This window comes from Equus quagga, chromosome 5, assembly GCF_021613505.1.
Source record: "Equus quagga isolate Etosha38 chromosome 5, UCLA_HA_Equagga_1.0, whole genome shotgun sequence".
NCBI lineage: Eukaryota > Metazoa > Chordata > Mammalia > Perissodactyla > Equidae > Equus > Equus quagga.
This window is the reverse complement of record NC_060271.1, coordinates 119,635,941-119,660,541: the sequence shown is the minus strand read 5'-3', so window position 1 is coordinate 119,660,541 and position 24,601 is coordinate 119,635,941. Positions and strand designations below refer to the sequence as shown.

At 43.4% G+C, this 24,601-nt stretch overlaps 2 protein-coding genes across 10 annotated transcripts in view; both read left to right on the top strand.

Annotated features, from left to right (window-relative positions):
* The window catches only part of FAM228B (family with sequence similarity 228 member B), a 74,288-nt gene extending 67,094 nt beyond the window's left edge, over positions 1 to 7,194 (top strand). For all 3 annotated transcript variants that reach the window (XM_046662506.1, XM_046662508.1, XM_046662507.1), the window contains exons 8-9: positions 4,419 to 4,526; positions 6,908 to 7,194. In XM_046662506.1, the coding sequence (XP_046518462.1) occupies positions 4,419 to 4,526; positions 6,908 to 6,914 (115 nt within the window). In that variant the 3' untranslated portion in view covers positions 6,915 to 7,194. The remainder of the gene's footprint in view (positions 1 to 4,418; positions 4,527 to 6,907) is intronic.
* Positions 7,195 to 8,054: 860 nt separating this feature from the next.
* Positions 8,055 to 24,512, top strand: FAM228A (family with sequence similarity 228 member A). Of its 7 annotated transcripts, XR_006888744.1 has the most exons (10): positions 8,055 to 8,371; positions 10,142 to 10,210; positions 11,168 to 11,359; positions 13,170 to 13,247; positions 14,617 to 14,704; positions 14,829 to 14,985; positions 18,713 to 18,857; positions 22,579 to 22,747; positions 22,841 to 22,924; positions 23,110 to 24,512. XR_006888744.1 is itself a non-coding variant. In XM_046662499.1 (9 exons), coding segments are annotated over exons 1-9 (993 nt in total). In that variant the 5' UTR covers positions 8,055 to 8,278; the 3' UTR covers positions 22,843 to 24,512. The 7 variants fall into 7 exon arrangements, 6 of the variants coding, with proteins under 6 accessions (XP_046518455.1, XP_046518456.1, XP_046518458.1 ...); XM_046662499.1 differs by having other exon boundaries at positions 22,841 to 24,512; XM_046662500.1 differs by lacking the exons at positions 22,841 to 22,924; positions 23,110 to 24,512 and having other exon boundaries at positions 8,056 to 8,371; positions 11,207 to 11,359; positions 22,579 to 22,785.
* The last annotated feature ends 89 nt before the right edge of the window (positions 24,513 to 24,601 follow it).

Here is a 24,601-nt window from a genome sequence, read left to right as displayed (position 1 = left end):
TGGCACCTGAGCTAACATCTGTTGCCAATCTTCCTTTTTTTCCCCTTTCCTTCTTTTCCCCAAAGCCCCCCAGTACATAGTTGTATATTCTAGTTGTAGGTCCTTCTGGTTGTGCTATGTGGGATGCTACCTCAGCATGGCCTGATGAGCAGTGCCATGTCCGTGCCCAGGAATGTGAACCAGGGAAACTCTGGGCTGCTGAAGCGGAGCACACGAACTTAACCACTTGGCTACAGGGCTGGCCCCAGAAGTTTTTAATTTTAATGAAGTCCAACATCCATTTTTTTCCTTTTTTACCTACTTGGATGGAAGTCACCTCTTTCTCCCATTCTCTACCAAGGGTGAAACAGTTATCTGTCCTTTTTCTCCTTGGAGGGACTTGTTTTTGAATTTAGTTTACTTGGTTGCCTTGAGGTCTGATGGGCTCAAAGTTATGGTTTTATAGATTATCTGGCCTTTTCTTGTAATTAGGATGGCAGCAACATTATTTGAAGCTTTTAACATCCTAAATGGAAGCAGAACTCTAATCATTTGACTTCTTACTTCGTAAAAATTTCCCACAAACGTCACCGTAAATGTCATGTAAAACAGAAAGAAACCTTAAGATAGAATTCTGAAAGGATGACTATTTTTTAAATCTTTCTCTTTGAGCATCATAAGCCTAACTCTAGTAATTACCCAAACCAGGAATCTACTTATAACAGATTTAACTCAGATTGTGTGTGAAGATGATCATATTTAGAATATTGATTTTATAGTGAGCTAATGGCATATGGTAGGTTGCAACTGCAGTATTTATTTCACCCTCACCAATGTTCTGGGGTAACTAATGTGGTAAGGAAAATGTTCTCTTTGGATGATTGTCTGGATTATTTTCTGTGACTCATATTGCTCCAGTCTCCTGGAGGCTAATGTGTTTGGGGATGACTGGCTTCTTATCTGAGCCCTTGTACTGAATCTTAGTCTTTGCATATGCAAACCTTATATCTTAATACCTTTTAATATGTCTTCCATATTTTCCATCTCCTTAGGTAGTCTCTTTGGATATATTTTCTACTTTACTAGTTGTTTCTTCAGTATGTTGAATATTAAAAATTTTAATTTCTTAAAACCCCCACCCACATCCATATGCGTATTCAACCCTGATAGGCTCTTATTGCTTTCTTATTTTGGTGATTGGATCCTTTCTTTCTTTAAACATTTTATACATTGTTACACTACATTCTATATCTGTTAGTTCAAAATTCTGTATTCCTTGGGGAACCTAAATCTATTGTTTTTCCCTGCTGACTCTCAATTATAATGGTTTGCTTTCTCATATGCTTAGTGAATTTTGTGAGTTAATTACATGACTTCATCTTTGGGTGTCTTCTTGGCCTAAATTGGGGGAGGTTTCCTACATAGAAAATTTGCTTCTGTTTCTGCCTCTGCTGGTGGCTGGGATGCCATCAACCTGGGCCCACTTCAGCTTCAAAGGTCTAGGCTCAGTGTGGCAGTCTCAAGTTTAGTGTCCCCACCTTAGAGCTGGTGCAGGGCTCATTACCCTGTTAACTCTGTTTTTGGCATCTGCCCTTAGGGGTGTTCCGCCTGCCACTGCTGCCCCCCACTATGGCCCCAGCTTCCCACACCTCTACCCTCTGCTAGGTTTATGAGTGTGTCTGATTCTTGAAGACCTCCTCCATCTCTTGTGAGACTAATGATGCCTCAAAGATATACTAGATACATTCTATCCAATGTCTAGTTGTTTGGAGTGAGTGGGTTCCCTCAAAGCAGTGAATTTCAAACTGGTATATATAGTGAGGGCTTGTAAAGACTTTCCAAGGTATACACAAGCATGGATAGTTTTAAGGGACTCAATTTCCAGATTCTGAAGTCTATATGTACTCTTTCCAAAAATTGATCTGTCTGAGAACAAGCCTGTATTCATATCACTTATTATCCCACTTTTAAAAAGAAAGGCATACCTTTCAACCTGGGTGTAAAAAATTCAAGGTTGCCAAATAAAGGATAAATAAAAATAGTGGCTTTAGAGAGACTTTCTTTAATGATGAAACAATGAAACTTAACCCACAGGTCTTTCTGTATTTCCCTGTCATATATAATTTATTTTACTTTAATTAATAATAAGTTGATTAATTTAAAGACTTGCTTTAGAATCAGAGTACTTGGTCTGTGTTGGGCTGCTCTGAATTTGGAATAGCTGAAGCCATATAATTTAGTGAGGCTTCTTTTAAATATAACTAATGTTTTGTGGGACTGCCAAAATTTTCAAAATACATTGACTGTAATCTTCAGCTAACAGTTTTATGTGATTGCTTTCAGATTTGGCATGCTTTATTCAATACAGTGATTAAAATTTTATATCAACTATTATCCTAAAATTTAAATTCCTAGTAAGGCCAACGCTCATTTTATTTTATCCTAATGAAGTTGATATTTAAAAAATCTCCTGTTAACAAGAAACAAACATTTAAATTTACAATGAAAAATTCTAGGTGTCAATTTTAAAATGTGCAAGGGGTGATGTGGCTTTTCAAAATTCTTTTAGGGAGTATATAAACAAAACTAAAGATCACTGCCTTGGAGCTCCTAGTCAGCCATTATTGCATATATTATATTTTTTGTTCATATATATACACACACACACATATATCACATCTATCTATCTATCTGTCTATCTATCTATCTATCTATCTATCTTTATAGGTACTGTAAATTCCTTGAGGATAGTAATTGGGTGGCACAAAGTCAGTGTTTGTTTTATGAACTAATAAAGTAATGACTAGTATGGTGAGTAGGGAGAGAGGTGGTCAGAGAATTCCCTGATATTTAAATCGAGGTCACTGGGAGGATGGGGGTGCCATTAGCAGAAGAGGGAACACGGGAGGAGCAGATTCAGAAAGACAGTTGTGATGAGTTAATTTTTGTTCATGCTGAGTTTTATATACAGTGGTCCTTCCAGGTAAAGACATATTATGGGTTATTGGAAAAGTGAGACTACAGCTCAAGAAAGAAGAGTATTTGAGGCTGGAGAAATAAAGTTATTCACTTTGGAAGAAAGTAAAATCATAAGAATAGATTAGATAGGCTGAGGAGAGACACTACAAAAAAGAAAATAAAAGACAGAGCCCAAAGGTTGTACTATAAAATTTAGGAGGTGGGAGAAAGAAAACGAGACAGAAGAAGCAGTCAGTGATTTGCCACAGATGTCAGGAAAGGAAAGAGTAACAAGAAAGATGAGGCACTATGCAAAATGCTTTGAAGTACAGAGAACTGAGAAGCAGCCATTGGATTTGCTGACTGAGGACAGTACTGCACAGACTTTTAGTTGGCTATGAGCAAAAGGAGGGGTAGTTGAGAAGGTCTAATTGGGTAATACCCTTCTCTTCCAAACTTTTCATTATTCTTAGGTCCCCTTACTAGTTACTCTCATTCTCAAGGTTCTCCCCAGGACAGCCTTGCCTAAAAAAGTCCTGCAGACAAAAGAACCACTGCATTAGCCCTTCTCAGATATACTAACACAGGAAGCCTTTTGTCCTCACATTAATAATGCTTTATACACTAGTCTAGATGTTTGCCATACCCATTTATTTTCTTTTACTCAAAACATATTTCAAAATCCACACTCTCTAGGAAAATCCATTCTAATTAAATCAGGATCAGACTGATCCTTTCCATTAATTGTTGGTGTGGCCATTTGCATGCTGGGTGTACTGAGTATGTTAGTTAGGATAATACAAGGGCTCTTGGTTTCTTGAATCCACCCTAGAAAAGAATTCATTTATTGAGGATTTGTGCTGCTCACGGAGTCACTGGAAGGTCTTAAGAAACAGCTGAGTTTCAGGAACAACTCCCAAAATCACAGTGTAGAACTGGCTGGTGAGTGATGTGTTGTTTCTGCTATGATCAGCAAGCTGCAGAATCAGGAAGCTGCCGCTCCAGCTGTTTGCCTCAGAACCACACCAGCTCTGCTTTAATCTATGCCAGGAAAATGGATGTTCCTCACAGGGCCAGGATGACCCTTTCAGTCAGCTCTTGAGTGGGGCATGACTGGAGGGATCCAAGGCACCTATCTGCCACCTTATGGCAAGGGAGACTGGGGAATGGAGGCTTTGGGTTCTCTCTTGGGAGAAGCATGTTACATTTACACAATCTCTAAGGCTTCTTTTTACATTAGAGTATAAGCTCCCAGAGGATAGGGAGTACTTTAAACTTTGCCTAGCTGATTCTAGGTTCTCAGTAAATATAAACCAATCTCCATTGTGGTTCAGCAACTTTTAAACACCTAAGAATGCACAGCAGTTTGAAATGGTATTTTGGACAATATACATAGCAGTCAATGTATAACAATAATTTCTGTATAAATATAAGCTAGTATTATTTTCTAAACATCCTCACACATGTTATCTTGTTTAAAGGTTAAAAGTGAAAGTGAATTTTAATGATTGTAGTTGTGATTTGAAACCCTCGGCAAGACCCCCTCATCTTTTGGAATCTCAGGAAGAAGAAAAAGCAGTTATTTACAAGTAAGCCTGCTATTCCACAGCTTTGCTCTTCTTTCATTTAAGATGCTTGGCTGTTTTTCCACCCATACCATTCTTTTAAGTTGCTAAAGTCACTGCTGAGGCATACACCAGACTCTTTTGGCATGACCTCAGGCGTCTCCCACCACTGTGTCTGGGTAAGGTGGCAACTTTCTTCAGCTTTTTCTGATTTTAAAGAACAAATAGCTAACACATTCAGAAATAACAAGCACAGACATAGAAAAAACTGTTAACTCATATTAAATTTAAGATTAGGAGATTTTTAGTTGAATTGGAGCAGTAAAAATAGAATTTTGGACCAGTTTTGGTGTGTAGTAGCTGTTACAATATTGTACCCAGAGTGAAAAGATGTTATAAGCAAAGAAGTGGTACATACTGCTGTGCATGTAACATGGGGAATCATCCCAATTAAGTAGTTATGGAATTAAAAGTAAGAGATTTCTCTATATAGTTATATAACTTGTTAATTATCTGTTAAAAGTAATGAGATTACTCAGACATTGCTGAAGGGATAAAACGATGCAGCAACTTTCGAAAACAGTTTGACAGTGTCTCAGAATGTTAAACATTCAGTTACCATGTGATCTAGCAGTTCAACTCCTAGGTTTCTACCCAGGAGAAATGGGAACGTATATCTACATGAAGACTTGCACATAGAGTGAGTGCTCATGGCAGCATTATTCACAACAGCCAAAACGCAGAAACAACCCAGAGGTTCATCAACTGGTGAATGGATAAACAAAACGTGGTCCGTCTATACATAGAATATTATTTGGCAATTAAAAGGAAAAGAAGTACTGATACATGCTACAGCATGGATGAACTTCAAAACTATTATACTCAGTGAAAGGACAATCACACATTTGACTCTATTTATATTTACAGTCATGCGTTGCTTAACAACAGGGATACATTCTGAGAAATGCATCATTAGATGATTTTGTCATTGTGTGAACACTGTAGAGTGTACTTACACAAACCTAGCCTACTACACACCTAGGCTGTATGGTACTAATCTTATGGGACCACTGTTGTATATGTGGTCCATCATTGACTTAAACATTATTATGCAGTACACGACTATATATGAAATGTCCAGAAAAGGCAAATCTATAGAGATAGGATGTAGATTATTGGTTGCCTAGGGGTGGGGTTTGGAATGGAGACTGATTATAAATGAGCATGAGGTTTTTGGATGGACAGAAATGTTCTAAAATTAGATCATGGTGATGTTTGCACAACTCTGTAAATATACTAAAAATCATTGATTCATACACTTAAATGGGTAAATTTTATGGTGTATAAATTACACCTCAGTAAAGCTATTGATAATAATTAAAAAGAACCTAGCAAGGCAGAAGATAAATGAGGTTATACATATGATGTTGTTTAGGAGGTTGGCCTACAATTCTCTGTTCCTACAAAGCCTCAGAGTAAGCTGCAGTAGTTTCCGTTTCCTTTTACTGAATAGGCTCAAAATTTGATGAGTAAATATAGTATGGCTGAAGCTGAAGGGTTTTTAGAGATGCTTGATGCTGGCTGGCATGGCCAGCAGAGAGAAGGACTAATTACCTCATGAGGATCTTAGTGATTTAAAGTAGAAACAGGTGACTGTGAGAGATGGCGCTGGCCATTGTGGACTTCTCAGTGTCTTTGAGGTGTGGTTTAACAATTGGCTGCTTCTTGAATGGGAGCTGAAATTGAGAGATAATAGGAAGCACTGAAACTAAGCCTTAGTTAGTTGGTATCAGAAAGGCCTTAAAAGATGGAATGATTCAGAACCACTCTTATATATGAGGTTCCAAAAGAATAAGTTCCTCTACAATCGCTAACTGCCATGGTCTCATACAGACTTGTTTGAGTCAGGTTTTAGGACAAACATCCTAATCCTATTTAATTTCTATATTTGGTATAAAAGGAGGGGTTTTGTCCTCAAATACTTCTTCTAGCAGAGCGTGACCCAGATGTGAAGGAAAACATTGCATTGTTGGAGTACCTAGGAGCTTATATTTTAGACTAGAGGCTTAGTTTATGAGGTCCCCCTGGAAGAAGGAGGAAGAAAATTCTGTTCTCTTCCATGAATTAGGGAGGCATCCCAATTATGGCACCAGGGGTGGAGAAGGCATATTTGTCTTTGGGGTTGGCTCTGTCTCCAATCTCGCCATGTTTCTGAATTCAGATAGAGTGAGGAGAGGCTGAGGCAGGACCCTTAGGTGGGGACCCTGCCTTCAGATGAGTCACTCAGCTATGCCAAGGAGAACTTGGCTTCAGGAGGATCAGCTGAGCTGAGGAACTCTTTCTGTTCTTGTAAGCCCCTCCTCCCTGTATCAGACGTAACTCTTCTCTTCTGTCGCATTCAAAAGGTTTTAGCAACCAAGGAGTACCCACCCTGATCCTTGATGGTAAAAGAGGACACAAAGAAGCCTGCTTCTGAGGAAGCCATCTGCCAGCAGGAATCCCTCAGGGTGAGGACCAAAGAAGGTACTCAAGAATTAGGTTCTGTGTCTAAGAAAAGCATCTGCAATCAACTTCATTTTTGAGTTTAGTGTCTGTATGACAATACCATGTATTGACAGTCACTGCGAATGTATTTTCCCCAGAAGTTAAGAAATATTACCTTTATGATCCAATAAAAATAATAGCTACCTGAGTGCCCATCTCTCTCTTTTTAAAAAATTTAATTAACTTATTTTTGTTGCAGTAACATTGGATTATAACATTTATATAACTTTCAGGTGTACATCATAATATATTTCGAATTCTGTGTAGATTACATCTGAGTGCCCATCTCAATTCACTTGGTCTTTCCCTAAATTAAAGTGTCTTCCCTGTGGTCAGCCACCCTTCAAATCAACACCTACATATTCTCCCCAGGTTTTCCAACAGTCTAGAAAATTTAAAAATTCATTTTGAGTATGCTTACCCATGGGCTGACTCTGATCCCGCATATCACCCTCTGGCTCCTGTTGGTGGGACTCCTCGTCACAGGAAGACGTGGTAGCACCTAGACACAGCAGGGCGTCGTTTTGTTGTCCTCAGGCAAACGGGGTGCTAAAAATCATTCCTCTCTTCTAGCTGTCGCCCTAGCTCATACAGATAAAGGGAAATTCTCTTTAGTATTAACTTACATGACCTCAATTTATTAAAAAAAATGAAAGCAGGGCGGCTTGGGGTCAGGCGGTTGAAGGCCCACGTGCGCGGGCGGAGGGAGCCCGGGCGGCGTCGGGCCCTCCTCCTTGACTCCCGCCTCAGCGGCCGGGGAAGAGTAGGGGGCTCCAGGGCAGGGGGCTCGGGTGGAAACGCAGCGCCTTGATGGGTCTTTAAAAGGACGCGCCCTTTCCCCTCCGGGAATGTTTGGCCCCGCCGCGGACCCCTGCTGCCCAGCCGCGCCGGGAGCCGGGGGCGGTGGGCGGAGGCGGCCCGGGAGCCCGCGGGAGTCGGGGGCGTGGCCCTCGTGGCGCGGGGGTGGCCGAGGCCGGGTGGCCGAGGCCTGGCGCCCCGACGGCGGACCCCGCGAGTTACTGACGAGGCCCTCCCGGGAGCGCGGCGGGAGGACCGCACCCCCTTTTAAACTGAGCCCCGGGCGCCGAGGGGTGCTGTTGGTTGGCTGTACTCAGCGACACTCCCCGGGGCGGAGCAGGGGTTCACACCGCTCTCCGAGCCCAACCCAGCCGCTCCACCGCAACGCCCTCCTTGGTGTCCTCGGCTGACCCTCCTCTCGGGGTTGGGTCCCCATGGCCGCCGCGAAAACGGCGCGCTGTGATGCACATTTCAGGCCAGAAAAACTGAAAGAATGGCCGGAGCCTGACTCAGTTTCTTTAATGGAGGTAAAATAACGTGGCGATTCGGGGCGTTGTTCTGTTGGTGGGACATAAATCTCTTGAGATTAGGAACTGTCTTGACTTAGTCACAGTTGTGTTCCCCAGAACTAGACCAGCGCCTGGCATAGACGAGGGGCTCCCAAGAGTCCGTTGCACGGGAATGGCCGGGGATCAGGTGTGGCCGAGAGTGTGGTTCGAGTGTCCGAGTGTTGCCTGTGGCCAGCCAGGGGGCCGGGGCGTGAACGCAGCCGTCCCCCCGCTCCTGCTGCGGGAGAAGCCGAGGGTGGCTCCCCCGTCACTTCTCCGAGCCTGCTACAGCAGTGACCTCCTCGTCGAGGAAGTTTCATTGTTTTATAGGATTCTATCATTCGCCTCACTGTAAAGAAAAGCTCTTGTGTATTTCCTTTATTTTGTCCCTTTTCTCGTGGTGCCAGTGAGAGTAGCGAGACGCTTAATATTTGTGTGTGCGTTTGTGTGCACAGGAAGCTGTGAATTTCAAAAGTGCTGCTAGAAATCATTAACGTCTTTCTCTGTTTTCTGGCAAAATCACAAAAAAGGAGCCATTGAAGACAAAAACTGTTTATTTCCTTAAAGAAAAAAAAGGTTTGAAAATCTGACACATGACCAATACGTATATATAACATTTGCTAGTAATGTTAATAGGATGGCTAAAAACAGTGATTTCCGAAGATACTTGTCAAAGTGTATGTTTGTACTTCTCCAAATAAATTGATTGATTCTAAATTTGTATTGTAGTTTCAGGGGAAAACGTTTGTTTTTACATGCCTTTTTATTTGCCGTTTTAAAATAAGTGTAAGAAGGTTTTTAAACAAATTCTGTTTATATTATCAAGAGAGTTTTATTTTGAAGAAGAACCAAGTAGCTGTCTGAATATCATCTTTTATTTCATGGGAAGCTGTTAAGTATATGGGTAAAAATACAACTGTTTTTTGAGATTTCTCTTATTCACAGATTTGGTATTTGAGTTTGGGGTTTAGTTTGCTTTGATGCACTCACTGTGGTAGAACCCAAAAAAGAGCCAGAGGTTGAATAACATAATTTTAAGAACCTGTATCCTTTTACACTAGATAATCTTTTTAGGTAAGAGTGTTTCTCTTCCAGATAACTTGGTTTTTATGGCCTTTCCATTTGTTCTTACTTAGTCCTGTAAGAGTAAAAGTTAGAAAATGAGTTCATAGTGATCCAAAAGAAATTTAGTGCATCAGATTTACTCAAACTCCTTATGGAAATGGCAAGTCCCTGGATGTAGGACGATCTTCGTCCTCGGCCAGGAGCGGCTGCTGACTGGCTCTGTGACTCTGAACCAGTTGAACTACACTGAACTTTCTGTAGTTTTGACTTATAAAGAGACCTGGCAGAAGTTAGGAAGCTTAAAGGGAACCTTTAAAACAAGTGAATGCCTGAAAAGAGGATTCGTTTTATAGAGGATCCCTTTAATTAGGAAGCTTTCTTCGTACTTTAAAAATATGATTTAATGGTATGATGTAACGGATTTGTTTCAAAATAATTTGGGTGGAGGGTAGTACGTAGGGATTTAGATGAAATAGGATTGACTCTGAGTTGGTAATTGTTGAACCTGGCTGATGGATTCACAGAGAATTGTATTTGAAAGTTTCCATAATAAAAAGTTACAAAATATGCTTTGAGGTACAGACATTAGTTTTACACTAAACTATTGGTAAAGTATGCTGAATTTTGTCATTCTGGTTTGTTTTTTCAGAATTTACCTCCTAATATTCAATTCTGTAATTTTAGGCATTAGCTAGAGAAGACATTGATGAAGCTGTACATGCAATATTATTTAGAGAAAATTATGTTGTGAAGGTAAGAGTTGGCTACAGACTGTGGATTCTAAGTGTGTTCTGGGTGAGCGAGAGTGATGCAGAGCAACGTGGCCAAAGAGGACGTTATCATGTCACAGAGATTCGTTTTGCTGAGAGAATGAGCGTCCTCTGATTCCCTAGTTGATGCTGCGTAGATCTGAGATTGGGCCACCTCCTTATAGGATCAGGAAGAGGTCAGGATTCCCAGATCTCTCTTTAAGGGATCTGAGAGATTGTTCTAACTGCTCCCCTTCTTTGTCCTGGTACTGAATAGAAATTCTTCCCAACTAAAACTTACTCTTTCTATATGTTCCCACATTGCAGAGGGGATATAGAAACCTACCGGAAATGCATTAGTAATTTAAGGATCATAACCAAGCAGTGCTGATAGTCACTGTGGAATTAATAAACCTAAAGGGGTTTTAATTTCAATGAGAGGGATTGAAATTTGGTGTTGTAATAAGACTTTAACATTTGTATTGTGATTTATAATTTATAAAGGAAGGTTACATAATTCTCATTTGAGTGTCAAAAGAGGTAGATGAGATTTCCCTCCTGGGAATTGATTGATTCAGAGACAGCAGTGCCGAAGCAAGTCTAGTGCGCTTTCTCCTCTATCAGTTTTGTCACAGACTTTACTGAAGGCTAGAGATAGGGGATGGGTGACCAGGAACGCTCAGGAATCCTGAGAATCGGGGGTTTCATCAGTCAGGTGGGGTTCCATTGCGGTTTAATCTGAAGGCACAGTGGAGAACTTTTCTTGGTTCTTCCTGCTCTGTGCTCTCAGGTTCTCTTTCTGAGCTTTGTTCTGTTTTTCAGTTATCGTATGCTAGGACTTTGCAACCCCAATGTGTTGAGAGCTTAGGAGTGGGAGCAACTGTTTTTCCCTTGTCTTCAAATGAATGACAATAAGTGGAAAATTAATAATTTGTTTTTCTTGTTTGTATCACTTCGTTAGAAATTGGATATGTATTTTCACCATCTGGATATTTTTAAGGAAAGAAGAAAGGAGATGTTACATAAAAAATGGATTCAAAATGTTGCAGAGCCTCTTCAGCAGAGAATTATGGAAAAAGTAATTTCATATAGAGGGTTGGAAAAAACGAAACAAGAGAATTTTAAATATTTTTTAAAGCACGCAAATAAAACGGTACTAAGAATACTTTTTAAAATAAAGTATAATTTAAAGAGTTGGACCAACATTTTCATTGGTTATGCAGACAGTCCCAAGCTTAGTTTTGTATTTAAGATGAATTCCTGGAACTGTAATACAGAACTGTAATTACAGAAGTGTAATAGTGCATTTTTAAACCTGGAGTTTTGAGTGGAGGGAATACCGGTGTTGATTTGGAACTAGATTTATCAGGAATGCTTTTAGGTGAATGTTAAGAGAGTAACAGTGGCTTAAACCATATGGACATTTATTGTTTACTTAATAAGAAATTGAGGGGTAGATGGTCTCACTGTGGGTTCTGGCAGCATAACAAGGTTGTTAATCACCCAGGTCTTTTCCTATTGTTCTATTCTGCTATCCTTAATATTTTCACTTTATCCCCATCACCCTTAGATTTGTAAGCGTATTTGGTTGCTTACAGCTGCAGATGTTAGGTTCAAGGCAGGAAGAAGGGTAAAGAATCGTGCCAGGGCATCCTTTTCTTAACACTGGATCCTTTGATCAGGAAGCAAAAAGTTCCCCAGAAGCTCCTAGCAGTTTTCCCCTTAGGTCTCATCGGCCTTAGTGGGTCACATCGCAAATCCTAGTAAGAAGCAGGGCCAGGAAGGAGAGTGTGTGGCTTTCCGACCTCTGTAGTGGGAAGCAGGCAAGGGAGAAGGGGGTCCCATGGCTGTCGAGTTAGCCAGCCATTAGGTATAGGGACCACGAGTTCCTGCTCTCTGCTCTGCAGTTTGGCGTTAGAAAACAACAACAAAATTTTGGCTGCTGCTTTTGAAGGTTTTTCTATTTTAACTTTGAAGTCAGAACCCTCTTTTGAAATTTAGGCCCTTCTAAATTTCCAGGTATTTACTAGAGATCTAGAGGAGTTTGACTGGAATGTTAGAGCATTTAAGTATATTTACTGATTTCTGGGTATCTACATTTCTGGATATCAGGTTTCTGCATATATACATTAAATATTTCTTCCTAAATGCCCTAGAGACAGAGCTCAAGGTCAGATCCAGGTCTCTCTGAAACTAAAGTGAAAAGTCTTATAGTTGTGCCCAGAAATGTGATCACACATGTATTGGATGGGGAAACCATGCCTTAGAAAAGCCATGTGTTGAAGTCCAAGTGATTTTAAATGACAGTAAATTCACTGTGATCAACCACGCGAGCTGGCTTCCAAGGAAACATTGGAGCTCTTAGGCTGTGTTGAGAGTGGAAAGCATCAAAGTCCCCCTGTCCATCCTGTCACCGTCTCGTCACTCCTGTTCACGCTGTAAGGGGACTGTCAGCAGCTGTAGAACCTTTAGAACAGGATGGAGACTTGCCAACACTTCACGGGAGGAAGAGTGGAAAGAAATATGGGGCATTTAGTCCGAGGAAGAGATGACATGAGACGGAATGAAACCTTTAAACATTTAGAAGGCCGACGTGGGTGATGGGAAGATGTATTTTGTATTGCTTCGGGGGAGAGAACTAGTATCTGCATGTGGCAGATTTCAACTCAGTCTAAGGACAACTTCCTAGTTGTTAGAATGCCCAAGAGAGAACCTGCCTGGTGGAGCAGAAGGTTCTCAAAATGAGGCTGGTTGATGACTTCAGACTACAGCTGATGATTTCTTCTCCCAGAAGGTGGTGAACTCTCACCGCAGTCTAGATTACTTCTGAGGTTTTTTCTAACCCTTTGAATCTATGATTTTATATAAAAATGGAATAAAATATTTGGCTTTTTTGAATCTTGCAAAACACATTTGTATGTAGTAATTTGCTTTTAGGTGTACTTTTTTTTTTTACCCCAAAGGAAATGATTGGAGACCTGTGTGATCCTGAGGTATACAATCCTTTTTATATGATGAAAAAGGACCCAAATTATGGAAAGGTAAGTAAGTTTCTTACTTTTATTTATTTATTCTTAGAAACTTTGGGGATGGGGAGAACCTAGTAATTTTAGAAGTCTCGTAGTTACTTTATATTCATAAAAATAAATCTGCAAAAGCCTTTCTCTTGAGTTTTAGAATAGGAACCCAAAGTAATTTTGACTGCTAGGGAATTTACATTGTGAACAAGGGGTGTGTGTGATAATTCGTTCGTTTGTTCATTCATTCATCCACTCACATTCAGCAAACTGGAAGCCCAGAAAGGAGAGGAAGATATGTGGACAGCGAGTGAAGGGGCCTGTGACGAGTGTGTCACAGAATCAGTGCAGGGAGCGGTGGGTCCAGAGGCAGAGCTCCTCTGCGGGAGGTGAAAGGAGGGATGGCGGGAAAGCTGCCCAGAGAGCTGAGTTTATAATGAGTCTTAACATTTTAAACCTGGCAATATGTGAGTTAAAATTTTGAGAAGGGGGTTTCAGTTTTTTCTTCCTATGTAGAAGTAGCCATCTGATATTGCTATTCACTTAAAAAAAATGTGTGTGGCTCTGAAGAGACAAGTGGTTTATGTTGCTTCTCCCAGAAAACCAAGGCAGATCATTGTTATGAAGACAAGAAGGTTCTTTGGCTCTGGGAGACTCACCGAGCAGGGAGTTGGGCACTCACGGTGCTGCCTCGCTTTTTCAGTAACTGTTTACCTCGTGTGTACTTCAGGGCCCAGCATTGGGTCATGTGTGTGGGAGAAGTAAAGAAGGGCAAAACATCTCTGTCTAAAGCCTGTAATGAGAAGCGGGGAGGGGAAAACCGCCTTTATCCACAAGCTGTGCACCCCGGCCCCTTGACACTCCCCCATACTGAGGTTCACCTGCGCTCCTGTTCTCACAGGCCCTTAAAGACTGGCTGTCAGCTCCCCCAGGAGACGCTCTTCCTCCCAGGCTTCTTGGGAGTGCTGCCTTGTGCTCCTAAAGCCTCCTGAGCTGATGCCTCTCAGCATCAATGACTAGATTGTCATTGTGTGTGACTTGTCTGTTCTAGACTGAGAGATCCCTGAGGACAGGACCTCGCCATGATGCAGCATGCAGTAGCATCAGCAAATATTTATTGACTGATGCAGTGATGCAGTGGAACTCTGAATAGAAGTGTGTCTCTTCTATTTGGGCAGCCCTCCCTCCCTTCAGCCACTTAAGGCTCAGTGAACTGTCCTAATGTGGGGCAGGAGACGTTTACCCTTCCCCTGCGCTATGGGTTGATGTTACTCACGGATCTTTATTCTCAGCTGCTTTGGTGTACAGCAAAGGCAGACCTGAATGCTTCGGACAGATTTGAAAACCTAATACAAACTGCCCTTGGACCCTCAAAGAGTCAACTTTCTTGTAGGTTACAGTCCCACCGTTTTATGATCCTCTGTTTAGAAGACAGCAAGAGATGGATGAAGAGAAGAGAGCTATTTTTCAATACAAGACAGGTAGGTACCTTGTGATCGCTGGGCTTTATGTTTAGAGACTTCTAATTGTAAAATGATTTCCTACCACAAGAGTGGCTGGGGTTGACTGTAAGAGTGTTGATTCAGATTTTTTATCTTCCTCTAGGAAAACGATATACCTTAAAAGAATTTAAAGAACTAGAGAAGGCCAGGCTGTATGCCAAATTGCCACAGTTCACTTTCACTCTGCACAGTGTGATTCCAAAAGAACGGCACAAAGCCTCTGCGAGACCTGTGAGAGGGAGGGCCCGTGGGGGATGCAGGTAAAGGTGGACTGACTGACTGACCGACCTTCTTACTGTCTCCGTAGCTTTGCCTTTTACAGAATGTCATATAGTTGGAATTACACAGTATATTGCCTTTCCCAGATTTTACTTTCATTCTTAAAGGATGTTTTACAGGATTATGAGTGTTAGGTTGGCAGTTACTTTCTTTCAATGTATATCTGACTGTCTTTTACTTTTTTAGTTGAGAAGTCAGCTGCCAGTCTTAGTGTTATTCCTTTGAAGATAATTATCTTTTAATCTGGATGCTTTTAAGATTTTCTTATTGTCTTTGATTGTTTGTAGTTTTACATGATGTTTCTAGATGTGGATTTCTTTTTATTTATCCTACTTGGAAGTCATGGGTCTTGTGTCTGTAAAGTGATGTCTTTAATCAGTTCTGGGAAGTTCTCAGTCATTTTCTTTTCTTTTTTTTAAGATTTTATTTTTTTTCCTTTTTCTCCCCAAAGCCCCCCGGTACATAGTTGTATATTCTTAGTTGTGGGTCCTTCCAGTTGTGGCATGTGGGACGCCGCCTCACTGTGGCATGATGAGTGATACCATGTCCGTGCCCAGGATTCGAACCTACAAAACACTGGGCCGCCTGCAGCGGAGCGCATGAACTTAACCACTTGGCCACTGGGCTGGCCCCAGTCATTTTCTTTTTGATTGTTACCTCTGCCATATTCTCTCTCTCCTCTCTTTCTGGTACTCCAGTTAAACATATTTTAGATTTTCTCACTGTATCCTCACTGTGTCTGACCTTTTCTTGTGTATTTTCCATCCTTTTTGTCTCTCCATATTTTTTTTTCTTTTTTGAGAAAGATTAGCCCTGAGCTAACGTCTGCTGCCAATCCTCCTCTTTTTGCTGAGGAAGACTGGCCCTGAGCCAACATCCATGCCTATCTTTCTCCACCTCATTTGTGGGACGCCTACCACAGCATGGCTTGCCAAGCAGTGCCACGTCTGCACCTGGGATCCGAACCGGTGAACCCCGGGTGGCATAAGCAGAATGTGTGAACTTAACTGCTGTGCCATCAAGCTAGCCTCCTGTCTCTCCATATTTGATTCTAGATATTTTACTAATAATCTCTTCAGTTGTGTCTAGTAATCTGTTGTTAAGCCCACTCATTGAGTTCTTATTTTCAATTGTTTTTTTTTTTGAGGAGGAGGATTAGCCCTGAGCTAACATCTGCTGCCAATCCTCTTTTTGCTGAGGAAGACTGGCCCTGAGCTAACATCCATTTCCATCTTCCTCCACTTTATATGTGGGATGCCTACCACAGCATAGCTTGCCAAGCGGTGCCACATCCGCACCCGGGATCCGAACCAGCAAACCCTGGGCCCCCGAAACAGAATGTGCACGCTTAACCACTGCGCCACCAGGCCAGCCCATCAATTGTTTTATTTTTATAGTTCTGGCATTTTATTTGCTTCTTTTTCAGATAGGTTTTGGGGAAGGCTGTCTCTACTCAGGGCCTGGAGGGTCTCCACTCCCCACGGAGGAACCTATTCCAATGCACTGCTTGTCTTGCCCACCAAGGGGAGGGAGATGTTGAGAACGAGGTTAACTACCCACCTGCCAGAACAGCAGCCAGGCTCAGGAGGAAAATTCCAGCAAAGCTACGCTGGGAGCATGGAGGAGTCAGTCTCTATCCTGGTTCCTGATGTTGGCAAATGTGCCCAGGGGAGGAGAAAGCTGGAGATTGCCAACTCATTGAGGAAGGGCCCTCTCCTCTGTGGAACTGTTTCTGCAGCTGTCCAATGAGTTTAAAATTATAGTTTTCTTTTTTTGGTAAAGTCTCTGGTGTTTTCTTGTTGTAGCAGGAGTGTTGGCCTGTGCAAACTTTTATATCCTATGCAAAAATAGAAGCATTGTCATGTTCTTCCTTTTTATCCCTCATCCTGAGTTTTGCTGGAAAATACAATGCTACTTTGTTTCTGTTTTCCCTAGTGATTTGGAAGTTTTATGTTCTATTTCTGGTTTTATAGTTTCTTTATCAATTTTAATAAACATTTTAATTTAAATATTAGTAATTGTATAACTCCCTATGCCCCAGCAAGACGAAGGCTTTATTTCGCTTTATTTTTTTATCTACCCTGTCCAGCTCCTCAGCCTGTGTGGTCACAGCCCCTTAAACAGTATTCTTCCCGTTGGTCTGGTCTCCTGCAGTGGGCTCTCCCCTGCTGCCCGAGGAGTCTTGTTGAAGTGATCAACCTTCCCCAACTGAAAATGCTTCAGCAGCCTCCCGTAACCTTTCCAGTAAAGTCCAGACTCCTTAACATAGCACATACGGTCCCCGGGCCCCGCCACCCTTTCTGGCTTCGTCTGAAAAGTCTCCTCCCACTAAAGGAAAGAAATATAAATAAACCACAAAAATCTCTGGGTTAAGTCAGCACGTTTACAACTCCCTGACCTGCCAGGCTGTTTCATGCCTTTGCTCCTTCGGTTTATTGCTGGCTGTCCCAATCCAGGCGAGAGAGGGAATTATCCCATGGTGATAACTATACCTCTACACCCCTGCCTGCCTGCCATTCCCACCGCAGCTAGCCCCTGGAGGGCCGGGACTGCGTCTTATTTCTCTTGGTGTTCCCAGCGCTTAGCTGGAATGTAGAAGATGATGCATATAGATGCTTGTCAAAGGAATGAGTGGATGGAGAAGAAGGCTTATTTCCCTAGATGGGCCTGGGCTTCTGGGGGCAGGCCTGGGGGAACCTCTGAGAGGCCTCACATGGCTATTCAATAAAGTAAGAAAAGGACAAAGCAAGGTGGCTCTGTCAGTCAGAGATAGTTTGATTACAAAAAGTGGAATCCTTCTCAAAAAAAGAAAAGGGAGAGGGGCTTCAGTGTGTTAGAGAGCACCCCTCTGTCATGGAATTCGTGGTCAGTGTCTCAGTCTGTTTGGGCCATTATAACGGAATACCAGGGACTGGGAAGCTTATAAACAACAGAAATTTATTCTCACAGTTCTGGAGGCTGGGAAGTCCACGATCCAGGTGACAGCAGATTCAGTATGTTGTGAGGACCCGCTTCCTGATGCATAGACAGCGCTTCTCGCTGTGTCCTTACATGGTGGCAGGGCCGAGGGAGCTCTCTGGAGTCCCTTTTATAAGGGCACTAATCCCACTCATAAGGGCTCTGCCCCTATGACCTAATCACCTCCCAAAGACCCCACCTTCTCATACTGTCACCTTGGGGGTTAGGTTTGAACATGGGAATTTCGGGGGCACACAAACCTTCAGACCACAGCAATCAGGAAGATAGCCAGGCAGCTTGAGGGACGAGGAGGAGCCCAGTCCTTTCCTCTCCGGGCCTGTGCAGCTTTCATCGTAGCTTTTCCTGCTTCCTTCCCCTTTCTCTGCACACCAGCTTTCTCTGCTGCTTATGCGTGTGCTGGAAAGCGGATGCTCCAGTCCTCCCTGACTTGCTGGTTTGAGTACCCCGAGGCTGCCGGGGAGCCCTTCTGTCCCAGTTACAGCTCTAGGGACTGAGACTCTGGACCAGGTGTCTCAGCCACAGCTGGAGAAGGTCACACGACACTGCCTACCTAAGCAGGGGTGTGGGTGGGCAGACATTGAGGGACAGCCACCCAGTGATGTCTGCTCAGTCTTTCCTTTTCATAAAGTGAGTGTTGAGTTTGCTAAATTAATTTTCAGATAATTATTGAATGGTAAAATTCTGTTTGTACTGAGTTGAGATGATTTTTTTTTCTATTTTTCTTTGCAGTCCTGAAAAGCTTATCTGTGCAGAAAAGAAATATCTGCCTGATAAAGAGAAAAAGACCACCGACCTAAGTCAGGTTGTTTTTGAAAGGCAGTTTCATTGCTCGAAGCTCAGCCAGGGGAATAACAGGAAGGAAAAGAAGGATCTGGTGAGCAGAGACGGTGGGGGAGCAGGGCTGGGACGGCACAATGTTTTCCACAGAATCTGAGCCATTGGCAAACCCCTCCCTCTCAGAGGGGCTCCCAGGGCAGAAGAAGCAGCAGCCGAAGAAGGGACTGAGGAAGCGAGGTGGAAGGAGGGTTTCTTCTATGCAGAAGAAATGGTGGGGTTGCCTCTGGGCCCCGTGCGGCAGCACAGACAGGGCTCCTTCGGCAGGGGAGCCTCGACTGAAGGAACTCAGAAAACGAACAGATTGTGAGACTCTGGACCCCACTTTCGGGGGACAGACTGTGCTGTTACAGGTTTCCTCTGCTCTTTTCCCTGAGTTTTTGCTCCTCTGCCATTTTCTACCATTTACTACTACTTATTATATCCAAACCAGACCAAAAATTGTGTTCTCCTTAGTTCAGTCACAATAGGTGGGAATCTTTTGAAATAAAATTTATACTAAAAAAATTGGGGCAAAATGATAGTTTAGATATATAAAAGGTATTTTATTTTTTAACTTTTAATTTTCTCTCACCATGTGGAGATTGAATGAACAAACACCCAAAGATTTACCTTGGACTTTTTCTTTTAATTAATTTTTTATTGAGGTAACATTGGTTTATAACATTATGCACATTTCAAGCGAACATCATTATATTTTGATTTCTTTCTTTTTTTTTTTGAGGAAGATTAGCCCTGAGCTAACATCCGCTGCCAATCCTCCTCTTTTTGCTGAGGAAGACTGGCCCTGAGCTAACATCTGTGCCCATCTTCCTCCACTTTATATGTGGGATGCCTGCCACAGCATGGCATGCCACGTGGTGCCATATCCGCACCTGAGATCCGAACCGCCAAACCCTGGGCCGCTGAAGCGGAATGTGCTCACTTAACTGCTGCGCCACTGGGCTGGCCCAATATATTTCGATTTCTGTGTAGACTACATCGTGTTCACCACCCAAAGTCTAGTTGCTATTTGTCACCTTGCATGTCCTCCTTTACCTGTTTTGCCTTCCCCCAACCTCCCTTCCCCTCTGGTAAAGACCAGTCTGTTCTCTGTGTCTGTATGTTTGTTTGTTGTTGTTTTATCTTCCACATATGAGTGAAATCGTGCTGTATTTGGCTTTCTCCATCTGACTTATTTCACTTAGCATAATGCCCTCAAGATCCATTCATGTTGTCGCAAATGGCAAGATTTCATCTTTTTTTATGGCCAAGTACTATTCCACTGTGTATGTATACTGCATCTTCTTTATCCATTTATCCACTGATGGACACTTGGGTTGTTTCTAAGTCTTGGCTATTGTGAATAATGCTGCAGTGAACATAGAGGGTGCATATATCTTTTCGAGATAATGTTTTCATGTTCTTTGGATAAATACCCAGAAGTGGAATAGCTGGATTATGTGGAAGTTCTATTGTTAATTTTTTGAGGAATCTCCATACTGTTTTTCATCATGGCTGCACCAGTTTACATTCCTACCAGCAGTGTATGAGGGTTCCCTTTCCTCCACATCCTCTCCAACACTTATTATTACTTGTCTTTTTAGTAATAGCCATTCTGATGGGTGTGAGGTGATAGCTCATTATGGTTTTGAATTGCATTTCTCTAATGGTTAGTGATGTTGAGTATCTTTTCATGTGCCTGTTGGCCATCTGTATATCTTTGGAGAAATGTCCGTTCAGATCCTCTGCCTGTGTTTTTTTTTTTTTGAGGAAGATTAGCCCTGGCCTAACTACTGCCAGTCTTCCTCTTTTTGCTGAGGAAGCCTGGCCCTGAGCTAACATCTGTGCCCATCTTCCTCTACTTTATATGTGGGATGCCTATCATAGCATGGCTTTTGCCAAGCGGTGCCATGTCCGCACCCGGGATCCAAACCAGCGAACCCCAGGCTGCCGAGAAGCAGAACGTGTGCTCTTAAGCGCTGCGCCACTGGGCTGGCCCCTCTCCCGTTTTTTAATTGGGTTGTTTGGTTTTTCTGTTGTTGAGTTTATGAATTTTTTATATATTTTGGATATTAGCCCTTTATCAGATACATGATTTGCGAATATTTTCTCCCAGTTGTTAGGTTGTTTTTTCATTTTGTTGATGGTTTCCTTTGCTGTGCAGAAGCTTTTTAGTTTAATGTAGTGCCAGTTGTTTATTTTTTTAATTTTCGTTGACTGAGGAAACACGATATTCAAAAAGATACTGCTAAGACGTATTGAAGAGTGTACTGCCTGTTTTCTTCTAGTGGTTTTGTGGTTTCAGGCCTGACCTTCAAGTCTTTAATCCATTTTGAATTAATTTTTGGGTGTGGTGTAAGATAATGGTCTACTTTCATTCTTTGGCACATGGCTGTCCAGTTTTCCCAGCACCATTTATTGAAGAGACTTCCTTTCTCCGTTGTATGTTTTTGACTCCTTTGTCAAAGATGAGCTGTCCGTAGAGGTGTGGTTTATTTGTGGGCTCTCCATTCTGTTCCGTTGGTCTGTGTGTCTGTTTTGGGCTGTACCGTGCTGCTTTGACTCCTATGGCTTTGTAGTATATTTCTAAATCAGGCAGTGGGATACCTCCAGCTTTGTTCTTTTCTCTCAGGAGTGCTTTGGCTAAAGGGTATTTTAAATGCAGGAATTTTCTGTGCACAGATTTCTCATCCAGAGCTCACAGTCCAGTGGGCACGGCTTACAGCTCATGGCTTCTTTCCCCTTCCATCGTCTCTCCCACGCCCTGTATGCTAAAGCCTGAGGGTAGGACGCTTCCGGGGAAGGCTTCCGGCACTGGGTATATAACCGGTCTGTGACCTGTCTTGACTGCATCTCTCCCTTCACCAAGCAGCCGGGCCCCTCACCTCCACCCCTCACCTCCACTGCACAAAGGATGAGAGACTGTTTCTTCTCTCTAGCTTGAAAACCTTGTTAGATATTTTGTGACCCAACTTCTACTGAATGCCATTGTTCTCCCCAGAGACACAGATTCTCCTTATGTGGGAAGGTAAGTCTTTCCTCAGCAGTTTCCTCTGAGTGTAATTGTCCTGAGAGCACAGGAGCCGCTCCCTCCGATCTGAACGGGCACTCGTCAGCTCTGCCCTTAGGGGAGGGTGGCCGAACTGCTGTTACCAGGAGATCCAAAAAGTGGAGAGTGGTTTACACACAAGAGAAGTTTATTTTTCGCTCATGTCCCAGAACTGGGTGGGTCAGCAGGTCAGCAGGCTGTCCCTCTTCCATGCGGTCTTTGAGACCCAGGCTGATGGAAGCTTTGTCATGCTCAGCACCTAGCCTGCAAGGTTGTCCTGGGGAACTCATTCCTGTCAGCCTGAAAAGGAGAGAGATATGGAAGAGTTCTGCCCTGGGAGAGGAGGTGGGCCGGCCTCATACATTCCATCAGTGTGGCCATTCCTGCAGCCGACCCTAACTGCAGGGTGTGGGGTGCTGGGAAAAGTGGTCCCTGCCTGGTCTGAGCACAGTGGCAGGGAGAGCAAGCATTTTGTGGACAGCTCGTCATCTCCGCTGGACAGTGAAAAGGTTGGTACTGTGTGGAGTCCAGAGACACAGGAAGCCTGGTCTGAGTTGCAGAAACCAGGTAGAGTGAGGGAGGTGAGGAGAGGGCCGCTTGAGAAGCCACCTGGAAGGTCTCAGCTTGCACAGGAGGGCTGAGTCTTGGCTGGGATCCACCGGGGCCTTTCTCCCTGTCCCTGGAGGGCCCTCTTCCCCACCCTACACTCAGCTCTTCCCTTCTGTCATAGGTTTTAGGAACCAGAAGGAACAGACCCCAATCCTGGGCAGCTGGAGAAGGCCGGCACAGAAGGGGGCCCCAGCCTATGGAGAGAAGAGTGATGACAGCAGAGGTCCTGGCGCAGCACCTGGCCGCCCTGCAGCTGGGGGTCCAGCGGGACAGCCGGAACTGCATCAGCTGTGAGGAGGCGTCTGTAATAAAGCTTCGCTGAACCTGAGTTTGCAGTGTCTATACAACAGTTAAAATACTCCCAACATGTTTTCTCTCTCCAGAAGTGGAAAGATATTGCAAGAAATATCCAGATAATAATAGTTGCTGTTTATCGAGCACCTGCTGTGAACCAGGAACTGCGTGAGGTATCTTATATTCATTTAAAGGTTTTTCACAGCAAGATAGTATTTCTCTCAAAACATGAAGCTCAGAGAGGTTCAGTGGCTTGCTCAAGGTCAACTGCATGGCTTGAAAGTGCAGCGTTCTGTTCCAAGTCCAGTCCCTCTGGTCCCAAAGCACACGTTCATTCTCTCTGCTCACCTCCACCCAGACTTGGTGATGTCAGTCACGCTGCTCAGAATTTGGGTCCTCTTTCCAAGACCGGACTTAGCCCGCTCGCCTGCCTCGGCACCCTCACCCTGACGAGCGCTGAAGGGGCTCGCTGGGCCTTCCTCACGGCTGCTCAGTCCTTCCCTGTGGATGTGTGAGTATTCTCAGGGTGCATCCTCCTCTCCCCTCCCCATGCCCTTCAGAAAATCAGGAGAGAACTTGATTTCTTAAGGGCAGAGCTGCGTTCCTAGGGCAGAGGGGGTGACTGAAGTTGCTGGGGGTGCTGACATTGAGTTTCCTCTATAGTTTTGTAGAAGTCTGACTCACATCCCCCAGGCTCCTCTGTCCTAACTCTGAAAAGAGTCTGATGTATCTAGACGTAGAGAAATGGCACGAGCCACAGTTCATCCCAGTGAGAGATCAAGTCCCCACTGTCCTGGGGAAAGGGTTATTCTGTAGCTATGGTCACAAATAACCCCAGAGCTGGCTTTAGACCTGCCTGACGCATCAGTAACAGCCTGTTGCTTTGGAAGTCAGCCAGTCAGAGGCAGCGTTGTTGGACATCACCCTACATCCGCCTCCATAACCAACACAAAATTCGTTTCCCAAACCCTACAGAAGATCAGCAGTTTGCTTTACTCAGCAAGGCCGTGCCTGAGCAGCCAAACTTTCCCTTAATTAAGCAACAGAGTCAGTTTTGGTTTCGGATACAGAGTGGTGTCTTCCTTCAACACAGGCATACTTCTCTTATGTGTATGTTGTAACCAATCCAGGCCCAGGATCAACGCCTGAAATGATTAAGTGATGGGTTTTTAAAAATATGAATATTCTGAATTATGTTTCCCGGCTCTTCTTTGTCCAGTGATTAGAGTTCAATGGCAATGGGAGCTGTGGTGGAGGGACATTTGGATCCTTCCTGCTCCTCCAGCTCCTTGAGAGGACCTGCTCCCTGAGAAATCAGGGCTCCCGTGGCCTCAGCAATCCCTTCTAGAAGACAGATCTTTTTCCCAGTTATACTTATTAACCTAGGGTTTAGTGTATAAGACCTTATTTTTAAAACAAATTTCATACTTCAAAATCCAGAAGCCAAACAAGCCGCTCTGACAGGTGTGGCTGTGGCTCTGACAGCACTGGGCGGGGGGAGAGACAGGTGCTTCTGGAGCTGGAGGGGCTGAGGGCCTGCCGATGATGCTTAATACTTGAGCATTTCCTTTACTCCTAAGTTACCCCTGAAGTTTCTACTCAACTAGGCAAGCAGAAGGACTCAAAGGGTCTGGTCTAGCGCCCACAGAGGTCATTTAGTCTAGCCATCAAAGAAACATTAGGTAAATGTAACAGAGTCGCAGAGCAAGTCAATGTTAGAGTCAAGACAAGGCCCTGGGGTCTCCTGGACGCTCCCCATCCCTACCCTGTCCTTGATTTTCCCACTGTCGCAGAAAGGAAACTTGGTTTCATCGTAAGCAACCTCTGAAGTTACCTTTTAGGAACATTTC

Excerpts from the sequence above, each read along its gene's own strand:
- FAM228A (XM_046662498.1), top strand. The coding sequence starts at position 8,279 with ATGGCCGCCGCGAAAACGGCGCGCTGTGATGCACATTTCAGGCCAGAA. Across the intron at positions 10,211-11,167 it reads GAGAAAATTATGTTGTGAAG|AAATTGGATATGTATTTTCA; the intron begins GTAAGAGTTGGC and ends TCACTTCGTTAG. Across the intron at positions 18,858-22,578 it reads GGAAGGAAAAGAAGGATCTG|GTTTTAGGAACCAGAAGGAA; the intron begins GTGAGCAGAGAC and ends CTTCTGTCATAG.